A 23,872-nucleotide genomic window follows, 5' to 3' on the forward strand; every position below is an offset into this window, starting at 1 on the left:
CCTATTTAATATTTACACTTAATATATACAATTTTATAAATTTCGAACTCTTAGATTTTGAGAACATTTCCGGAAATGGAAGTGTGAACGGAGAGATACACAGGCAGATGGACATACACCGTGATAACTAGAAGGCACCAGCACCTTCCATGTGAGGCTATAATATTAAACTTTACACTTGTACGAGCGATAGATAGATCGCAAAAACATTTTAAGTAAGTCATTGAAATGATATCATGAACACCTTTCAGTTGCTTATTTTCTTGTGATTACAAAACACAGAAAAAGAGCAGAGATTCTTTTGTGTTTAGTAACCAGAATATTCCGTTGTATTGAGTGGGTGTATCCAACAAAAATATGTAATAGGATTCTAATTTTAATGTTTTGTGTCATGTCCTGTGGAATCTCAGACACCGTACTTAGATTGTTTGGATATGACTTCATTATGGATTATTTTAAATTTGGAGTAAAAATAATACAGTGGCCAAACTGTGTTGCAGCATATTGACTTTGATAAACTAACTTTGAATTCATTTATTTCACAAGCAGTTTTATTTCCACGAAATTGTATTTGAGGAGGATGAACATACTTGATAAACATATCTTAAATGAAAGTGTCATTTGTTTTGAATTTTTCATTTACTTCTTTTTATTACTTTTGATTTTAAAATATTAAGCTTTGTTATTATCAACGCTATCGACCGAAAGTAACATATACTATTTTTTGGAAATGAAAATAGAAATGAGTAAACACAGATTATATATGATAGAGATGCTAATTATCTACAAAACTGTTAGACCCGGCAACATGTCCCAGGTCGTTATTACTTCCTGGTAGATCATAATTTTAATATTTACTAATAACCTACTATAATCTTTTGAACCATCACCTCCCACATGTTTTGTGTTTGGTACGAAACGTTAATGTTTGGCGACGCCAAAATATCCCCAGATAAGGCGCTATATACCAAAATATTTTGTTTTATTAGGTTTTAGCACATATACTAGCTAGAATGAGGATGACATGACCATATAACTTTTTACGGCGGTAAATAGTGAAATGCTTTTTCAAATACCCATTTAAGTAATTTGGGACAGTATGATCATAATGCATAAATAATACAAACTCAGGGTCATCCTTCTTTGGTTTAGAATCTTGTTTCCCATTTTCAGTGCTGCTGCTTGGATTAGTGTTTTGATCCAGCATAGGGGCCTTCTTCTTCGTTCTGTGCAATTCCTTATACTTTTTGGGTCCAACAGAGTTTGCAAGTTTGTTGGCATCTATTGGAGTGTAGTTGATCGTAGAACCTGGACTCCTATCTTCATCCTCAGAGTCCGAGGAAGTCGTCGACTTGGTTGCACTTGCGCTGTACTTATAGGAGACTTCGATCCCAGTTCCAGACCGGTACGACGCATTCGGCCTGAACGAATGTCCAATGTCTGGAGAAGGTCTGAACGAATGTCCAAAATCGGAGGTTGCTGTTGAGGATCGCCCTAGATCGTTTGAATCGTCAGCCTGTGAACATTGCATTTATTAAGTGATGTAATAGCTGGAGATAGTAAAATAATCATCAGAAATACGAAAAAGGTAAGCGTCTATTGAAACCTTTAGATTCAACAATGTAGAAAGCCAAACAAATTTAACATTTTACCGCACCAGATGAGCATACCTCATTATATTAATTGAATATTCAATTGAATTCTGACTGTAACGGTGGCCGTTACAGAGTACCCAACCTACTTCTACTGTCGTAAATAATGCTATCGGAAATCACTGTACTTTTTGCAGTACCAAAATGTACATCTATACCAATTAAATCGCACAATATCTTAATTTCTACCAACCGATGGACGCAGCGACCAACCCTTTGGCAAAGGTGCAAGGTTCACACACATCTACACGCATGCTTACCAATACTAATGCAAAATTTCATAGGAATCTATAGTTTTCTAGGCAACGTTTGGACAAATTCATTGCGGGATAAATATTAAACATAAAATAACACCAATTGAAAACGAGATATCTTCAAAATTCCAACTGTTTCGGATGTAGAACATCTCTTACAATGAAAAAATCCACATGAGTTCTATGTGACAATCTTTCTTTTGGAGAAATTTCACATTTAGTCCAGATGTCTGCTCGTCCAATCCTTCACGGCGTCAATTTTTAAAAGTCTTTATCATGATCATGCTGATTCCATGTATTTTCGCACCCAGTACGAACGTTAACACAACCTGACTCATCAAAGTTGCGGCGGCCATTGTTAGAATGTGACTAATCAACAAAAAAGGACTTTAACAACTAAATCAGGCAATCAGCAAGTGTTTCATACGATTTTAATCCATATCTAAAATTTGATCCGGTTTAATACAGTGTGTCTGAGTAATTTTACTGGGTATTTATTGACATATTTTACGTTGAATGCAATCTACAGAAATACAACGGTAGAAAAACGAGTAGCTTTTGTAGATTTGTATTTGTTATGGCGGATTTATATGAGGTCGAAAGTCAAAGGGTATTTCCGTCCCACTTTACCGGTTTGGCTTGTAACCTTCCAGAATCATACGCCTGTAGCGCTTATATATGCCATTAAACCTGTCAACTATGCCCTTTGAAGCCTTTGCCAGGTTTGTATCTATGAATCGAGACAGTTGTCACTAGTGTTGAACATCAAATATTAAAGCTTTTAGCTCAAAAGCTTAGTAATAACATACAGTAAGTGATTTTTGTATGAGTCCAAAAGAAGCGGTCCCGAATTCTTCTAAATAAGAAGTAAGAAATAAGATTCCGTTTTTGGTCCGGATCAGTAATTTTGAGCAATTAAAAACAAAGGACTTTACCGATAGAATGTAACAGCTGTCGGTGATACAAACGGTGGTTTTGGATCAATAAGTACGGTCCCTGGTAAATTGTGTACGCTAATCCCTCCCGTGATCATAGTAAAGTCGACATTAAGTGTGAAAAGGTCGTTTTTTTCCATTGAAACTAGTAAATTTACAAACAATAATGTATTTGTGTTATGTAGACTGAAATTAGTATGCCATTATACGCTATATTTACGATTATATGTAAAAATCAGTAGTTTTCACAGTTGACTACGGCGTTTTACCGCCTTGAAATATACATTATTGTCCATTTCTGAATTATCAAGTGATTGAATTTTTCAATTCTAAATGTCACATTTTAAAAGTAATATTTGATATTATTACAGTTTTTTGCTTTTTTATTAACGATTGCGTTGTTGAGATATTAAAATAACTTTATATTCCTGGGTTTTTAGTCAGGGTCCGTGAACGGCGTACAAGATTTACAGGGGACTAATAAATAGCCTATTTATTGATACATTTGAGGTATAGGTTGTTTGACGACAGATTTTGCTGTCAGCACCTCAAAACTTAGCGTCGACGTCGATGCCAGAGAATTTCATGTTTTCATCTAGTAATGCGCTCTGGCTTAACACCAGACATCTATCTGACAGAATGTGTCAAAATCTGGTGTCGGTGCAAGAGGGAACTTGGGATATACGTCAGCAACGACACATGCATATGCACTACAGGTCCTTAGTTGGACGAAAATAAAACAGTTAATGTGCCCGTACACTGTCCACTGTATGTATGCAATTGAGATTTGTTTACATCCGTTGAGAACATAACAGGGATTTTTTTCAGATCATTTGCTTTGATTAGTAATAGGTATTGTACATAACTTGGCTTTAAAATTTGACTTAGTTTCATCCAGAGATACTAGCCTCGTCTGTCATAAAGTTCATCCACAATTTATTTGCATGCTTACATAAATGAAGGCACAGTGAATCAATGTTCATGAAGAATACACTATATCTGTGGATACCACATATTCCAACACAGGATTATAGAGGCTCTTTGGTACTTAACCAAATTTTCCGTAAAAATGTTCAAAATATTAAGTATTGTTAAGAGTATATATCAGTTACAGGAGTAAGAGAAATACAACGGCCAAACCGGGGTTTGAACCAGAGACCCTCCAAACTCTAGAAGGACGCTCTATCAATTGAGTTACATGGTCGCTGACGATCGACCCAGTGCTTTTCCGCTATAGATCTAACGTGTAGTATGATTAGCTTTCTGGTACAATGACAGTTAATATTCACTCCTACTTAAAATAACTTATTTTTTCCTGTTTACAATACACATATTTGTAATATACAATATTTGATTCTTGTAAACTTCCAATTAAGCATTTAATTTCCTTTTTTCTGTGTATGGTAAGGGCGAAATGTTCAAATACAAGCTGGTATGATATTTCAAGCAGATTTCAATATTACAATTAATTGTGATGAATTCTGCAATTTATAAAATATATTAAGGAAGGTGTAGCAAGAGCAATTGCTATCCTGATTTGTGTCCCGTTCTTTGTTTACCTGGTCCAAAGGACAGACCTGAAAGCTAAATATTATTTACTGCGGCATCTGTCTGTTACCCATCAACAATTTCTTCAATCAAATTCTTCTATAGAACCATGGTTTTGAATTAAAATAAATTTGATGACAAATATTTGGAGGTGGTGAGGATTCAAATTTGTATAAATATTGGAGTTTAACACCAAGAAGGTGAAGGGAGGGGAATAAAAGGGATTAATATGACCATATAGCTTTCAAAAAAACTTCTTTACTAAAAGTGAAACTATGAAAAGGATATCATCCATATTTGTATGGAAGCAGTGTGAGGAAGTCGGAATTCGAAATTGTACAAACAGCGGGGCCGAGGGTTGAAACAAAATTGTACAAACAGCGGGGCCGAGGGTTGGAACGAAATTGTAATGTAGCACGCAACTTTTTCCCTGTAACTTTGAAATAGATATCAGCCATGTTTGGTTAGGATCATTGTCCTGTGAATGCAATTCAAAATGCAATACTTATGTAGGGGCTGACACTCAACATTGCCGAAGGTTCAGAGCAAAAGGAATAACTTCATCATGTGGTTCAGTATTCGAACTTAACAGTAGACCCATAGACAATTACAATGAAAATCACTGTAAATTTATAAATATCTGCGATTTTTATATCCTTGGATATGTGATAGCCTATGATAAGTTTAGTTAAGTGAGCAAAAAGTGTTTTGTTTCCTTACTCTTTTCCTTCATTATTAGACATATTTTCTTAATTTCACCAAAAATATTCGAGAATCTTTTAGTATGTCTATACAAAATCAAAATCTCATTGTCCTATTTTCTATAGTGTGTAGATTCTATTTTTTAAGACTGAATGGTCTTAGTGATCATGCCTCTTGTTTGTAACCCAACTTAATATATCAACAGATCAAAAAGTCAACTGTAAAATAAGGTTTGTTTTGTCAATTTATAACCGGAGCAGGAATTTCGGCTTCAGCACAAAACCCATGCTTGTGAATGATAACTGTTTCATGAATAGGGACCCAGAATTCAAATCGCGAACTAGACCTGCAGACTTTTTACACTTAGAAAACTGCTTTTTATTATATTATTTTCATTTCAGTTTTATTATATTTTTTCGAAAGTCCCACAAGGTATATGTATGTCTTTCTTTACAGACGTCATAAGAATCTTTCTTTGTGAAAGAGGGAACCAAATTGTAAAATTGGCGTTCCTGTCCCTACCCCGGGGGTTAGGATAGGTTTCCAAAGAGAAAATTACCTAGTATTGAGTTCTTTTCATGGATGGAAAGGTCCCTAAGGTGATTTATCATTTTTTTAAATTAAATTACCAAATAGTCTCAGGTCTTCTTTTGGGAGGGGGTTGACTAAAGTTTATAAACTTGGATGGATGTAAGATGGCAATTACATGGCATCAGAAAATAAAATACCTATCCCCTCTTAAGCCAAAGAGATGGGACCCAAAGTAGGAAAATTAGTTTCAATATTATTTGATTTACCATATTTGGTTGCAGAAATTGACTAAATTCTACCCCACCTCCTCCTGTGGCGCACAGAGGGGTTGGTCCAAACAGGTCTGATAAAGGTTAAATGTCACTTACGGACCTGATATAAAAACATTCATATTTTCACATTTTGTCATACATTAATGTGGATCATGTTTCTAAATACTGTAACAGGAGCAGACAAATGCGCGGCCAGATTGGATTTTAAACCCGGGGTTATATGGTCGCTGACAATCGACCCAGTCCAGTTCTGCTACCTTCCTCCCTCCCTTTTCTTAGTTTTCTCCCCAGAAGACAAAACTTTTCATAACCCAAGGTTCTCTTATCCCCTTACCAAGTGTACTCCTAATACTTGAAAAATAGGTTGGTCACAAGCACCAATGTAACAGGAGTAGAAACATACACAGCGAGCTACCTGGTTGCCGACGGTCGACCCAATCAAGTTCCACTACAATACATTCTCAATAAACACAACTTTTGATAAACAATTGCCACTACAAACCTTATTTGAGATAATGTATAGCTTGAAACATGAAGAAAAAAAAGAAGCCCTATACCTCATTAATTATCCGTAAATATGCACGAATCACATCGGTTGGCAAACTTGGCATGAGTCGGATGTGCATACGGAATTTGGTTGAAACATCTGAACAATATCTACAGCAACTATCACACGAAAACCAAAGAGTGCCTGAGATGAGTGGAAAGACAGCGGAACACAAACATTGCTATCAAGTTTGAAGGAATTTGGCTAATATTTGCTAGAGTTATTAAGCGAAAACTGCAGATAATGACAATTAAAGTGGTTGTCAAACTTGGCCGAGCCTTTAATGCGTTGAACCCTATTACTAAGTTTGAAGACAATCGGATGATATTTACGCCAAATTGGGTCCGCTGAAAGTGGTCATCAAACTTGGTTGAGCCCTTAAGGCATTTAACCCTGTGACCAAGTTTGAAGAAAATTGGTTATCAGTTGTTGTAGTTATTGTACGGAAACGAAGCGTGACAGACAGACAGACGGACAAACCCAAATTAATACCCCCGTTTCGGTGAAAGCGGGGGATTAAAAGTACAAAATGATGAGGTTACTCCTCTTCCGAGAGACGAGAAGTAGCGAAAGGCAAAATATGATATTATTATACGTCCTTTGTGTTACAACATTTCTGATTTTATTTTATTGATCACATGACGGGAAAATAAAACATCATGTTGCCCTTGCAATTGGCTGCTTGTATATCTCCAGGCATATTTCCTTTTGTGGAGTCTCTCTAGAAAGATCAGCTAGAGGTACCGCATCTGAGTTCCGAGTTCCTGAAACAGACGACAGCAATGCTGCGGAGGCCTGATTATTTTCACTGTTACATTATTCATTTATATTAATATAGTAAAACTACTTATTGTTTTTGCATAAGGGAAGAGTGATTCTTTGTTTTGCCTCGACAAATCATGATTCATCCAGACTTGGCCAATGAAAATTGTGTTTCTCTACCACAAGGCCAATAAATGGTAATTATCAAATATTGTAGGTACATGTATTTTTGTTTTCAATACATGGTGCTACATGGGGAAGGCAGTCCTGTGGTCTGTGAGTCATTTCACATCGTGACCGACGTCTGTCACAAAACTAGCATATAATTGTTTACAAATGTGATTCAACCATAGAAATATAATGCCTCGGTCCAAATCTGGCTTATTGGATGTCATGTAGGCATAACTGCTGAACCGATATATAGCTCAAGTAGTCAAGCATGTTAAGCGTTTCCATTCTAATAATGTGTGTGGATAGGTTGTTTTTCAGTCGCAAAAATAAACCTGCTATATAACTTGCCATAACATAAACATGGAAGCATACTTGTCAACTATCAGCCAGTGCATTATCATTTTAAAGTGATAAACAAGTGATGCATCCTTATTTACAAATACCCCTTTGACTGGGGTTGTGACCAACTTTTCATGGATGCGTAATTTGTACCTGGATTCAAGTTTCACTTTGACTTGAGTTTGCATCATCTTTAATTTATTATTTTATCTAAGAACCTGCCTTTCAAGCGCTTTAAAGCTTTTATATTTTGGCAACCAGGTCAAATCTTTCTCATACCAAATTAAAATGCCATCCATGGTACATGTATTCCCCATGTGGTGACATTAAAATCAGAACAATTATAACAAAGAACAGAACAAATAATAAGTCGAGGGCGACTTAACTAAAGGTTCATTTTTGTAAACAAGAACGTATATCTTCTCTTCTTTCCCCTTCCTTTGTAAAATGAAAATTAAATCAAAAAAAGTTTAATTACTGCGTATTTAAAATTTTCTTACATACATTTAAAATATCAGAAGATCTGTTTACTCAAAAGTTTTATGAATAAAAGCAATCTAAATGTTCTGAAGTGGAAGGGTACAAAACGTTATTTTTTTAAAAGATAGCACTGAACATTTTGGACTTATGTTAACTCTGACCTTGATCTGAGGGTCATAGCGACCTAATGACATATCATATGTTGGTGATGAAGTTAAGCTTGAAGATTCATTAGGATATCTTTAATGGTTCAAAAGTTGCGGACCCAACTAAATGTTCCGAACAAGTTTGTGTTTATTTGACATTTATTTTGAGGTAATGGCCAAATGTGACCTAATGACAATACATTGCACATAGGCTTTGGCTGATGCAAGTTGAATGCACGTTTCTTTAGGACATCGTTATTGGTTTAGAAATTAATTTAATTCAATAATGTACTCAAATATTTGCACAAAATTGACCTTTCACCTTGAGGTACAGGACCAAATCACCAAATGAAAGTGCACTGTAGATCTCTGTTTTTCATAAACTTGAGTCCCTTTTGCAATCGATGATGTTGACTATTTGGTTCAAATCCCTCTCACTTTCAAAATGAGATTTAAAATGTTGACAGACAGACAGAGAGACAGACAATCTGAATCCAGTATACCCCCTAACTTCGTTGCGGGGGGTATATAAGAAACACACGTACAGTAAAACATTGATATAATGCCGGTCATTTCATTTGCCACCTCGCTTACCACCAACGTATTTTTAGGTCCCTTATTCATGTTTTTCTTAAGAATTCCTTTATACGTTTCCCTCAAATTATTGGCAAACCCCGTTATAATGCTAATATTGCTTTGAACAAATGGCGGCAATATAACAAGGTTTTGCTGTACCCTAACATGTTTGACATTTCAAAAGAAGAGATGACCATACAACGTAAAATAGTCAACAGCGTATTCATGGTGTTTATTCACTTTAACCAAGTCCAATTAACAAATTGCCAATCAACCTTATAATGGACAACAGCCTTTTGATGGTGGTGATGCAACACTGCACTAAAAAACTTGCCCAAAAACTATAACCTCAAGGTTGCCTAAAAACTTTACCAAGTCCAATCGTAACCATGTTGGTCCCTAAATATGAAAATAAGGTTCAGCACAATGCTTGCGATCCAAAAAATACTTTAACTTTATAATATACAACAGCCTAATTATTGTGATGATGCAACACTGCACAAAAATACCTTGCCCAAAACTTTTAATATCAAGCTTGTCCAAAAAATTTAACAAAGTCAAATTAAGCTGTTTAGACCCCTAAATATGCAAATATGGTCCAGCACATTGCTTACACTCCATCTAAATACTTATAATAGACAATAACCTTGTTGGTGGTGTTCCAACACTTCACAAAAGAACTTGCCCAAAAGTTTTAACCTCAAGCTTGCCCAAAAGCTTTAAGTCCAATTAACCAGTTTTGAGCACTAAAATATGAAATATTATTCAGCACATTGCTTACACTCTATATAAATGCCTCAACCTTATAATAGACAACAGTGTTTTGAGTGTGAGGATCCAAAACTGTCTGGAAATATTTGGTTTAAATATCTCAAATCGTACAGAAACAGAAGGATTTTAAATATTTACCACACTATCCCCCATTGGGCCCACCCTCTGTCTCCAGGGGGCCACATCTTCCGTTAATCAAAGATAGCATTTCCTATGCTCAAGTATGCTCTACAAAAAACTCGGTTAAATCCCTCAAATCGTACTTCAGGAGAATCACAACCCTCGTTTATATATGGTCAAAAGCTCTCAAATCGGACGGAAACAGAAGGATTTTAAACATTTATCACTGTTTCCGCTTTGGGCCCTACTTTCTGCCAAAAGAGGGACTACACATTTTATTTATACAAAATTGCTCTCCCTTGCTAATTGATGCTTTGTATAAAATTTGATTAATACCCCTCCAACCGTACTAAGGGAAAAGGCATTTAAAGTTTACTTCAATTTACCCTGTTGGCCCCACCCGTCTGCTCTCAGTGGGCCACATCCTCCGTTTATACAAAATTGAGCCAGCCTTTCCTAAGGATTCTCCTGGCCAATTTTGGTCAAAAACCACTGAGCCGTTCATGAAAAATAACGTTTTGAAGGAACAGTTGACGGACGGACGACGGACCAGCGCAACGGCATAAGCTTGAAGGTCCTTTGGATCAAGTGAGCTAAAACAAAACTATATAAATCATTTGTCTCTCAAAACATTCTTTGGGGGACATAAGTAACGTCTTCACATTTTGAGGATAGTATAACTACCATATACCATTTATAATTATGCGTAATTAATTTTTTGACCATAGCATACACACTTCATATCAAAACTAGGTACGCATGTAAAACATATATAGAAATCTTCTCATCTAACATTTTTGAGACAAAAAATAGTGAAAATAAGACCGCGCTAGTTGGAACTTTCTCAGTATCAACAATAATATCTATACTAATCAAAGGAGTAGATTCACGAAGGTTCATTTTTTGCTCTGTTTTGATTTTTTTCTCATATTTATACCACTTACTTGTATGAATAGGAATAGGTTTAAAACATAGTTGTTTTTATCAATGGGGGATTTGCATTCCTTAGCAACAGTCCTAGCAACGTCGATCATTTTTACGACAGAAATGTACAGATTTTCTTCCTATACTTTTTGTTTCGTTTCAGTTTTAATATTTTTAGACCTTTAAATGCTGATCTAATAATTGTCATTGAAGTGTATTATGATAAGAAGACAAAAAAAAAAATTGTATTGTCATTTGATTACCAAATAATCCATAGCAACCATATTTATACCATAGCAACGATATATAGGAGACAGTAGTAATGGGTTTTCAGCATGAGTTTAATAATATGTAGTATATAGTATGTATTTGCATTTGCCATGTGACTTTACATCATCAGCCTACCAGCAACAAATGTTCCACTATACCGTTATCCATATGGGTGTTGATGTTGCAATTATGTCTGCTTGTCAGGTGGCACCTGCATGTTTATGGAATACTTCAAAATTAATATAATAACAAAAAGTATGTCTCGGAAGTAATATTGTATTTCAGTTTCTACACATAATTTATTATATGAAACATAATTATTTATCTTTTCTTCGGCGGAGGTTGAAAGTTCTCGTCACTGTCCTCAGTGGGTTGTTTTGATGGAAGCCTATTATCTCTGAATCTGTGGCTGCATGTATTACAGATGACGTCATTGTCTGTGCTGTTGATACGAAATGATTTTTGCAAGAACTTCTTCAGTTCCTTTGTAACATTCCGTCTGGCCGAGCGTACCCCGGAAATCCATTTTGCAAAGTAGAAATGCCATGCTACAAGGAAAAAGAATATAATAGGTCATATCACTATCAGAATGTAACAATACACTAGCATGCCTTAACACAAGTAGGGGCATAACCATCACGCTGGACTATTAAGAAGTAACACATCAACGTTGTCCCGACTCACCCATGTTTTCAAGATAAGGATAGGTAAAGTGCATGTGAAGATTATATCTAGGCATCCACATAATAAATCTAGAGTGTGATGTTAATGTTAACCTATTAATTAAAATATTTCAAGCTCAAGTTTTAAGACTTAGAGCGTGTAAAAAGAGTTTCATTCTAAAAATAACCCAAAACATTTTATTTAAACATATATATATATCTAAGGATTTTTTTCCTTCCTAAAGACATTCTTATTCAGCACAAAGTAAACACACACAAATATATATATATATATATATGAGATTTCTTTTTGGTTTTAAAATTGTCGCCCATTGGGGTTCGATCCCACAACAGCAGGGCAAAATGCACGGAGACCTGACGCTGTTACCGGAATCGTCATTTCAAAACTTGTAGATAATGTTCAATCATTTATCGCTATTTTCCAATTTCTTGTCATCAAATCCATCTACTGCTGTCTAAATGTTCTACAGTATCAGTGAAAACAAAATGGATTATATGGACTTATTGTTACAAAACTAACTACAAGGGTTAAACCAGGACTCACCATTATGTCAAGAGTCGCATTCGGCCTGCAATATCGACAGAATGTGGTGGATGTTTTCACAACTTATAGCAGATATTTTCATTATTTCACTGATGAACGGGATTTCCGAAATTTGTTAAAATACGTCACTATCAATAACACAAACAAAATTTCTTTATAAATACGCAAGACGTAACCTTATAAACAACTGTGACATTTCGGGACGAGTTGACCAATTTTCGAGGGGAAATGATTTCTTACCTCAATTGTTACGATTCCAGCTTCTTACTCCAAACTTGTATTTAAAAAAGGGGAAAATCTCGACTCTACTACATCTTCTTCATCTGTTCGTGATTATCTTGATGATCAACATGAATTATTATTGATGGGAATAACAAAACGTCAATGGCGTAACGTAACGTTGGCACCAGCATTTTACGTTGTGAACCGTGTGCGTGCTGACCGCGGTACTTAACCACAAATTTCACACTTCCAACTCGCAAACATTCATGTTTTATCATATGGCACCATAGTTCGCCCAAAAATCAAATTATAGAAATAAATTTTATGATTTCTTTTCTTTCGTTTGCAATAAAAAATATTCTGGGCGACGTGTGGAGCCTATGCTATTTTGAGGAAATGATCTAAACATTTGGGGTAAATTTTAGTCAAAATTTTAGTTAAACCATGGCATTTTGTGACATGCGCAGTAAGAAAAATACCATTTTGTTTCAGTCGAACATTTTTGAATATATTTTTCTAGATGTAAGCCAAGGATTTATCACATGTTATTTTGTTCTGTAACAAGCTTGAAAATTTCGTAAAAATGGCCAAAAATGACCCTTCCTGAATCTACTCCTTTATCTACCACATTGTGTTTTAAAATCATTATATATAAAACTCACTTTACTATCTTCAAGTTCACGCATCAGTATGGCCCTTTTTTCGTCTTCCATTCGTCTTTTTTCTTCTTCTTTTCGTTTGTTTTCAATCTTATATTGCTGCCACCTTTTAGCAATGGTGTCAACGGCAGCCCGCTCCCTGAAACCACGACATTTCTCTAGCCAGATACTGACATCTTCCTGCATGAAAACCTGCACAACGATATACAATATTTACATATATAATTGATCATATCAAATAAACTCTATTTTATGACTGTTAATAAATATATCGTAATATTCATGGAACATTTTCTCAGCGTCGTCGGTACATATGATGAAGCTAAATCAGTGAAAACTTAATGTGTGACATTTCGATGGCTAATACGATAATTATTTCGTCGATGAAAATGCTACCTAATGCATGGTGTGATTTATAACATTAAAACATGTTTATTAGATGAAGCGTGTTTAATATGTTACACATAGAGTACGTTTGAAATCAGTCTAATGAGATATGCAAAGAAAAGTTGTTTTATGAAATATTAAAATACGGCGTCAAAAAAATCATAAAATATCCTGAAGTCTACAATGATAGATGAACATAACACACACACATTGATTCAATTTGTGAAGGAAAAACAGGCATAGGAAGGAAAACAAAAATTCATTTTGGGAATAAGGATTTGTAAAGAGTTTTCCGGGATATTATCGTGACAACACAACGGAAATATGTATACTGGTAAAACGAAAATGGACCTCACAGAATTCACAGAAGGCATTTAAGCACACGACGAAATGAACAAAAAAATGGAATGAAAGATGCAAGTAAGTCAAACACTTAGAAATCCCAATTCGTCTAAATCACTGCTGAAACAGAATTTGAGGTGCAAAACTCCCTTAATTACATGAACTAACATTCTAATATTCCATCAGAATATGTGACAGATAGGACGAAGGCATTGGTGTTCATGAAGGAAACCCGTGCTGCCAGAAACCTCGAGAAGAAGGCAGACAGAGAACATCTAGATAGTTATGAATGTGGTGTCGCATCCGACTATCAAGGAGTCAGGAATGGATTAAACAGGCTGATTACATAGGCCCAGGAATGCAAAATTATACCAAACTCTAAATAGATAACAGAAACAAATTAGAAGCAAGGATGCTACATACCCTTGTTTTGCCAAATTGTATCCCTGACATCATTTTATCTGGCAAAGTTTTTTTCAGAAGCAGCTCTGCCCCAGCTCTGTCCGATCGCGCCTTCCGACAATCCAGAAACAGTGGTCTGTATCTACAATATCAGTTAAAGCACAAAGGACGTTCAATTGCATAACTAGATATATGTTAAACTTTCATTAATGCCACCCCTGTTTCCTCTGTAATTAGCGAACTACACTATCATTTATGCTTCGGCGTTTTAAAATCAAAGTTTCAATTATAATATTCTTCTGAAAAAATAATTTGCCATGTACAACTTGAAACATGGTTATCTTAACCTTTCTACTCATGTGTTAAAAAGGGTTCTTCTTCTACCGTGACGATTTATCACAATATTAATAAATAATAATAATAATTAAAGATTCTTATATACCGCTTTATCACAACCTAGTTCATAGGTCGTCTCAAATCGGTTCACAAATTATTATCTGTAGTTATAGGGCCTTTGCAACTAGGCAATACCTTTCTCAACTCTTTAGGGAGCATACAGTCAGTACTGTCATTTCGGCGCTCACATCTAGCATTCTACAATTCTAAGACTGCCCAACCACGTACTCATTTATAGCTGAGTAGACCGGAACAAGCCTAAAGTGGAGTAAAGTATCTTGCTCAAAGATACAACACAGTGCCGTGCCGTGACTTGAACCCGCAACCCTTCGGTCACAAGCCCGGCGTCCTACCATTTGATTACCGTACCCTTAACATGTATGCATACTTTTCAAGAATCAAACAATGTATTTTAATATATTGAAACAAGTAAATTGGTGATATATCTTTATTTAATAAAACCCATTGGAGTGGCCTCAGATTGTGCGACTGACTTTTCATCTGTATTCAAGCGTAATCTTGACTTCATTTGTGATAATCTATACATTTATCTTGGACCCTACCGTTCAAATGCTTCAAGAGTTTGTTATTTTCTTGACTACCCTTAATATCAAACCAGATTTTAAATGGCATCCATGGGGTTTACCTTGACTTAGCATGGAAAGAATATGATATAGAAAACGTTTGCTTTAAGACTGTATTACTTTTCTATATTAAAACTCTATCTCAATAAATTCACGCATACAAATATGAAACCAAGGGGGACATTAATTGCTTTTTATACTGAGGAATTTGTGTGGTAGAGAACGCAATGTTGTATTTATATCATCAAAGATCTTCGGACCTGAAATGCCATCCTAATCAAAAGCATTCATAGCAGTGATATTTGCGTTACCAATACAAGTTTTCCTGAGTAAATATATACCTTTACAGTTGTTTTCATATCTTGAACACTTTCAAAATGGAGATTAAGTTTTTCATTCTGAATTATGTCATTCGTAAATTTAAAAAAAATGACACGTTGTTTATTCAAAGTCCAATTGATAACGCGAATATAATTAACATATGAACGAAACTATTACTTATATGATATAACTCTGTTTAGTATTGATTACTTGCCTCTTTGTGAAGTCGTCATACCGTTTCCGAATAGGAAGACCAAGTTTTCTAATCTTTGCCACTTCCGATATCCCATTATAAAGCATCTGTTCCAACACCTTTTCGTCATCGAAGTTGTCTGGTTTTAGGAACATGTTGGGTTTGATACAGCTGTAAAAGTCCATGCAAAGTGTTTATGTCATTTTTGTACATCTGTGCTATTATATAAGGATTGAATCTTGCTTTGGTCGATTTCATGGGGTGATGAATTGAGTTGGTCTTGAAACAAATTTAATGAACTGTGAAGCAGTTCATGTTGAATTTGTTTCATGAACTGTGAAGCAGTTCATGTTGAATTTGTTTCATGAACTGTGAAGCAGTTCATGTTGAATTTGTTTCAAGACCAACTCAATTCATCGCCCCATGAAATCGATCAAAGCAAGATTCAATCCTTATATTTCAATAAACATGTGTTTTTTTCGATAATTGGAACTTGTGTCCATTCTGATAGTTCGTCCTAGATTTTGGAGCTTGTGCAGGTCTAGGCATAGACGTAAGCAAAAAATATAGTCCGCCATTGAACGACCATCATGCAACAAAGTGTACGCCGATAGTTAAATACAGGTAAATTACGAAAAAACAAAACACACAGAAAAACGTGTTTTACATGCGATATTTATCATATAGTTCTACATCTTCTGAAAGGTGAACCTGCAATTGATGAATGTCGAATAAGACAGAAAACCAGACGTAGCTTGAACGGACGAAACAATTTGATGTGGCAGCTGGCTGTTTGACTGCATTTCAGGTACGCCTTGGCTAGGCCTACCAGTGTTATTTTCGATTTGTACCGGGGGCGGGGTGTGACAGTGACCCACGAGGCAGAATTGGCAGCTGGAGGGGCAATTTCTAGGACAGTACATGAATTGTCACCTCTGCTATCAACAGCTGATAATGTTCTGCTAATTGACCGTTTTTGGTCGCTCGAACAGCTTCTTTGTAGCTTCTCACTGAGGCTTCGTTCCGGTCACCTGACATAAACATGATTTGTCGTGTCGCGTAACCAGCATCGATCATATTTTGTATGACTGTTACGCGTAAGCAGTGGGCCGTTTGTAGATCGCTTCTTCGACACATTTGTTGAATAACGAGGTGTTAGGGTCAGTTTTCGACATAAATAGTTTCAACATTTTTACTGGACACTTTGCTGGACCAATTGCGTGCATGCGTTTGCCATGTGTTGCTTCAGTGTTGGTTAGGCCACCTTGAAATGTTTTGACGCATTTCATGAGTCATGACAGCACATTCTACAGCCAATTCATCTATTTTAAATTCAAAAGACTTTCTTGAAAGTTGGTGATGACACTCTAATCCGCGTGTTACAATGGTGTATGGCGATGTTGTACCATACGCTGTCAAGAAGCTTATTAGGTTTTCTAAATTCTCCTGAATGTAAAATATCAATATTGCGGTCAAGGTCGTGCAGGTGTCTGTTTATTGCAGCTCGTTTGCTTCAAGAGTGTTCTTATAGTAATCAGCTGTCTTGTTGGAGTTTGGGTTTTGTTTTGAGCCTAACAATAGAAATGTCCCAATTTCTTGCTCAGTTACTCAGTTTTTACATTCTGCATGTCCATTTGGGAATTTCTTGCTCAGTTCCTCAGTTTTACATTCTGCATGTCCATTTGGGAATGATAAGTTTCGACATCTAATTCTGTAGGAAGAAAGTGTAATATTTGTTATAATTCATCTCCAATAAAAAAAAAATACTATTAATTTCTAGCTGTAACAGTGTCCCCAGGCACCGCATAGACTCAATATTTTAAGGTCATATTTGATTCTATTCATCTTGAAATTTGTGTCTATATTTGCCCAAAATCAGTTTTGAAAATTGAATCTATGGTATCTTACCCGATACTAGATAAGTTTTGTGTGTTATCACACCCCGATATGAATCACAGGTATACGTGAAACAGAGATAGAACAATTACTGCTTCAACTAACGTTCATAAACTTTACTCTGTACAATCAGAAGTGTCGGTGTTCTGTCAGATATTATTTTATATTTGTCTGCATTACACTTGCATTTTTAGTTGTGTTACTTGCAGCAAATATAGTGTTACTTCCTTTAAGTTTTATATTGTTTCATGTTTTAATAATCGGTAAATACCTTGTTTAATCTTTATCCCTCACTTTGTGTTTTTTTTGTGTGGACTTGGATTGATTTAATGCCTCAAATTTTTCCAGTTCCTCTTCGGACACCTTTTTGAATCTTTCTGATCCGGTGGATATTGAAAGCAACTCCGATTGCCCAATACCATCAATAATAGCTGCAATCGACAACTCATTTTCCATTTTCATCCGGGAAGGTGGCTCTCTGTGGATGATGCCATATGGTCACTGATTGTTCCCCTCACTTCTTCTTCTTCTGTTACACTTACACGTTTAACTTCAAGAAGCATGTCGAGGAGTAGTTCGGTGTCAGAATCACCAAGTGAGTTGTCACTTTCTTGAAGACTTTGGGGGCAATTCAGCAGTGAACTGGCCATACATGTTTGCCATGTTTGCAGCAGACGACAACATTCACAAGATCTCGTGTAAATGTGAAAATATACTTGAATGACTTAAAATGATCATAATGCTACAAACTTCTTCTTTCTTTTAAAAAAAAATATATTGTGTATATTATTTCCCTTGTTTTATTGAAATGGTATAAATCTTGTACCAGTGGTATCTTCTTTCTTTACAAATTGTGCTAAAAAATGTCCCTTTGCAAAAGATGAAAATATGTATTCATACGCACAGGAAATGCTAATCTGGTCAAATGCATGGGCAAATGAAACAGGTAACTTTTGGTAGTTGCACTGAGTTCAACTTGGGTAGAAATTGATATATTATGTGATGAAATGATCATTGAATTCACAGAACGTTGATGACATACACATACATTTATTTCTCGCTGGAAGAACTCTCAAAACATTGACTGTTAGTACAATCAATTATACCTGTAAACAGCTTACATGACAATTCTATGTTCTGCCTAGATACATAATGAAACTTGTTCATTTATTTGATAATCAGCATATGTCACTCAGTGAATATTTGAAATAACTATAAAATACCGATTTGACATATTCTATTGGATAATTTAATTACGTATATTGCTGTTAATTTGTATTTTGATTACGAGAACATTCTAATTAGGTAGAGATGATGTAGGCAACACTGCATAGAAAATACATTTTCCAATTCAGGAATCGTTCTAGGTTTTACTGCAGACTATTAGCTGAAACTCAAGGTTATCATTGTGAAAACCGTTACTGCACCTTGGCTGAAACACCACATTGCTTCTGCTAAAAACATAGCAGCAATCGATAAAAGCTTAAGGATTCCGTTGCGGAGTCCTGACTGTAACCCGATTAAAACTTCAGGTTTCTACTGAAAAATAATGAATAAAAGCAAATGTTTCCATAGCGGAATCATGGCTGTATATGTGATGAAGAAAACTGAGGTTTCCGTTAGTTTCATGCAAAACCCCTTATAATATTCATTTTATTTATTTGATGTGTCTATGTTACACGCATACATTATAATTTGGTAAGCAATTTGCGACAAGCAAAAGTCGACACCGTAATAATAGGCTAGTGTGTTGTACTGTATAAATGGGCCAATTCATTTAATCTTAGACGACGATAATTTTCACAAGATTTTATCACAGAAATGTTACCGAAACCTGGCATTGAGATTTCGTAGAGTAAAACATGACAAAAACTCGCTTGATATTGATTTCCGCCACTAGAGAAACTTAACGAAAGCAGTCGAATATATAGTTATACTATTTCCTTCAAATTTTTATTATGTTTGCAATTTGCAACAATCTAATGTTTTGGAGCAGTGTTCAACTGATTAAACTCTTCATTTAATTAGAAATCCAATATAAAGTTCGGAGTAAAACTATAACAGAAGAGACAAGTATTTCATTTTGCTTACCGTACATAATATGGGTCTGCCCGTTGCAATTTCTGTAGCAGTTCATTCATAGAGCTCTGAAATGCAGATCAACAAATATAATTAAACAACGCCAAGTATCAACCAATAACATGGGATATATCGTTGCAAAGTTATAAGTGTACATTCATTTTTATCACATGACTACCCTGTAAGGAGTGTAATAATACCCATTTCATGAAACTTTTGTTATGAACATACGTGTTATAACAGCTTGGACAAGGGTTTTGATTGGTCAGTTTATTCACATTTCGTTTGTGTTAATACGCGTATAAACAGAACTACTTTTTTATACTAAGGCTCCTTTTATGGCTGCTTTCAAAATCAATGATATTGTCAGTATAGACAACAGTGGGCTCGCGAAAATCATTCAAGTTAAAGGACCTAACGAATCCCAGTATAGATGGACGAAGTTGATTTTGTGATTGATATGCCAGGAAACCGTATGAAACTGGTATCTGACGAGCCAACTAGGCCTTATGTTACCGGGAATACCAACCAAATCATGCAGATAACGGGTCATAGAAATATACAATCTGTAAATAATTACAGTCAAATAACTCTGATCAGTACAAGACCATTTCACGCATATCATCTTCCCCTTCATGAATCATGGCTCTCGCCTCAACACAATATCAACAGAATCAGTTGACTCCGACTTGTAACAACACCGCGGTCCAAAATACAGCCACGAACACGGCCTCGTCAATGGATGATCTCGGAGGACTGCACACAATGTTTGGTGGTAATGTGTACGGGGGACACTTCCACACCAATGTTGTTCCAAAAGAGGACAACGTCAGTCATTCAAGAGCCATTAAACGAAGAAGAATCTTTTCAGACAGCAACGGTGACTAATCCGACTCGGAAACGTGTGTGATCTCCTTTTTGTATTTTCGCGCTATGACGCGGCTTTTCGCTATGTCGCGCCGGTCTGCCAGTCTGGCGAGGTCATTTTTCAGGTTGTCGTTTTAAAATCATTGTCACACTTGCAATACTAATAACAAACACGTATGTTCGATGTAAGTTTTCAAAGTCAAACACAAGTTGTATTTGAATGATAAAATGAGTTGATATTGCTGTAAAATTATATACAGGTTTGGGAAGTATGTTTCATCACATTATGTGGAATGATATACTTTTAGCCGTTATTCGGTTAATACTGATAAAGTAAGAACTAATAGTTTAAAATTGATGTTTTGTAAATTTGTTTACGTCATGTGATAAACAGAAAATACATTCGAACTAACAAAAGCGCAAAAACAAATTTTGATCTTCACCTTTTTAATTTATTTCATGAACAACCACAAGGATAATGTGAACCTTTCCCCTGAATAATGCAAACTTTTAACAGCACTGATGTGAGGATGTCATAAGGCCAAAGTGGAAAAATCAACAAAAAATGTAGATATTTTCACAATCATGTTATGATTGTTTTTATAAAGACAAATGCACCATATGATAAAAAGACTATCGACACTCAAACACATGCACGTAAGCTACATGGAAGAACGAAATAAAAACATAAGAACGCAACCTACTCAGAAGAATGAAATACTAATCACAGACACGTAGCCTACCGAGACGTATGAAATATGAATCACAAGTACGTAACCTACCGAGACGTATGAAATATGAATCACAGACACGTAGCCTACCGAGACGTATAAAATACTAATCACAGACACGTAGCCTACCGAGACGGATGAAATACTAATCACAGACACGTAGCCTACCGAGACGTATGAAATACTAATCACAGACACGTAGCCTACCGAGAAGTATGAAATATGAATCACAAGTACGTAACCTACCGAGACGTATGAAATAAACAACACAAGAACGTACCCTACCCGGAAGAATGAAATATACAACACAAGTATGTACCCTACAAGGAAGAATGAAATATAAAACACCAGTACGTACCCTACCCGATAGGATGAAATATAAATCACAAGTACGTAACCTACCGAGACGTATGAAATATACTACACAAGTATGTATCCTACCCGGAAAAAATGAAATATAAAACTAAAGTACGTACCCAACCCGGATAAATGGTTTATATAACACAAGTACGTACTCTACCCTGAAGAAAAAAGTATATACAATGTAACACAAGTAAGTACCCTTCCCAGAAAAATGAAAAAAAAATCACAAGTATGTGCCCTACCCCGAAGAATGGAATATCAAACACAAGTACGTACCCTACCTGAAAAAATGAAATATAAAACACATGTACGTATCATTCCCGGAAGAATGAAATATAAAACACATCTACGTATCCTTCCCGGAAGAATGAAATATAAAACACAAGTACGTGCCCTATCCGGAAGAATGGAATATCAAACAAAAGTACGTACCTTACCTGGAAAAATTAAATATCAAACACAAGTACGTACCCTACCTGGAAAAATGAAATATAAAACACAAGTACGTGCCCTACCTGGAAAAATGAAATATAAAACACAAGTACGTACCCTACCTGGAAAAATGAAATATAAAACACAAGAACGTACCCTACCTGGAAAAATGAAATATAAAGCACAAGTACGTGCCCTACCCGGAGGAATGGAATATCAAACACAAGTACGTACCCTACCTGGAAGAATGAAATATAAAGCACAAGAACGTACCCTACCTGGAAAAATGAAATATAAAACACAAGTACGTACCTTACCTGGAAAAATTAAATATCAAACACAAGTTCGTGCCCTACCAAGAAGAATGGAATATCAAACACAAGCACGTACCCTACCTGGAAAATGAAATATCAAACACAAGTACGTACCCTACCTGGAAGAATGAAATATAAAGCACAAGTACGTGCCCTACCCGGAAGAATAGAATATCAAACACAAGCACGTACCCTACCTGGAAAATGAAATATCAAACACAAGTACGTACCCTACCTGGAAGAATGAAATATAAAACACAAGTACGTGCCCTACCTGGAAAAATGAAATATAAAAAACAAGTACGTGATCCTCACGGAAGAATGGAATATCAAACACAAGAACGTACCCTACCTGGAAAAATGGAATATGAAACACAAGTACGTATCCATCCCGGAAGAATGAAATATCAAACACAAGTACGTACCCTACCTGGAAAAATGAAATATAAAAAACAAGTACGTGATCTACACGGAAGAATGGAATATCAAACACAAGTAGGTACCCAACCTGGAAGAATGAAATATCAAACACAAGTAGGTACCCTACCTGGAAAAATGAAATATAAAACACAAGTACGTGCCCTACCCGGAGGAATGGAATATCAAACACAAGTAGGTACCCAACCTGGAAGAATGAAATATCAAACACAAGTAGGTACCCTACCTGAAAAAATGAAATATAAAACACATGTACGTATCATTCCCGGAAGAATGAAATATAAAACACATCTACCTATCCTTCCCGGAAGAATAAAATATAAAACACAAGTACGTGCCCTATCCGGAAGAATGGAATATCAAACAAAAGTACGTACCCTACCTGGAAAAATGGAATATGAAACACAAGTACGTATCCTTCCCGGAAGAATAAAATATAAAACTCAAGTACGTGCCCTATCCGGAAGAATGGAATATCAAACACAAGTACGTACCCTACCTGGAAAAATGAAATATCAAACACAAGTAGGTACCCTACCTGGAAACAAATGAAATATCAAACAAAAGTACGTACCCTACCTGGAAAAAATGAAATATCAAACACAAGTACGTACCCTACCTGGAAGAATGGAATATCAAACACAAGTACGTATCCTTCCCGGAAGAATGGAATATCAAACACAAGTACGTACCCTACCTGGAAAAAATGAAATATCAAACACAAGTACGTACCCTACCTGGAAGAATGGAATATCAAACACAAGTACGTACCCTACCTGAAAAAATGAAATATAAAACACAAGTAGGTACCCTACCTGGAAAATGAAATATCAAACACAAGTACGTATCCTACCCGGAAGAATGAAATATCAAACACAAGAACGTACCCTACCTGGAAAAATGGAATATCAAACACAAGTACGTACCCTACCTGGAAAATGAAATATCAAACACAAGTACGTATCCTACCCGGAAGAATGAAATATCAAACACAAGAACGTACCCTACCTGGAAAAATG

General features: G+C 35.8%; 1 protein-coding gene across 1 annotated transcript in view; it reads right to left on the reverse strand.

Moving 5' to 3' along the window:
* LOC110450673 overlaps positions 1 to 23,872 on the reverse strand; it is a 123,722-nt gene that overhangs the window by 31,868 nt on the left and 67,982 nt on the right. Inside the window, exons 15-19 of the mRNA XM_021498298.1 lie at positions 19,721 to 19,776; positions 15,755 to 15,904; positions 14,261 to 14,381; positions 13,112 to 13,300; positions 1,128 to 1,516 (exon numbers count right to left, since the gene is read on the reverse strand). Coding sequence (XP_021353973.1) covers positions 1,128 to 1,516; positions 13,112 to 13,300; positions 14,261 to 14,381; positions 15,755 to 15,904; positions 19,721 to 19,776 — 905 coding nt within the window. The remainder of the gene's footprint in view (positions 1 to 1,127; positions 1,517 to 13,111; positions 13,301 to 14,260; positions 14,382 to 15,754; positions 15,905 to 19,720; positions 19,777 to 23,872) is intronic.

Source organism: Mizuhopecten yessoensis, unplaced genomic scaffold (assembly GCF_002113885.1).
Source record: "Mizuhopecten yessoensis strain PY_sf001 unplaced genomic scaffold, ASM211388v2 scaffold5413, whole genome shotgun sequence".
Taxonomy (NCBI): Eukaryota; Metazoa; Mollusca; class Bivalvia; order Pectinida; family Pectinidae; genus Mizuhopecten; species Mizuhopecten yessoensis.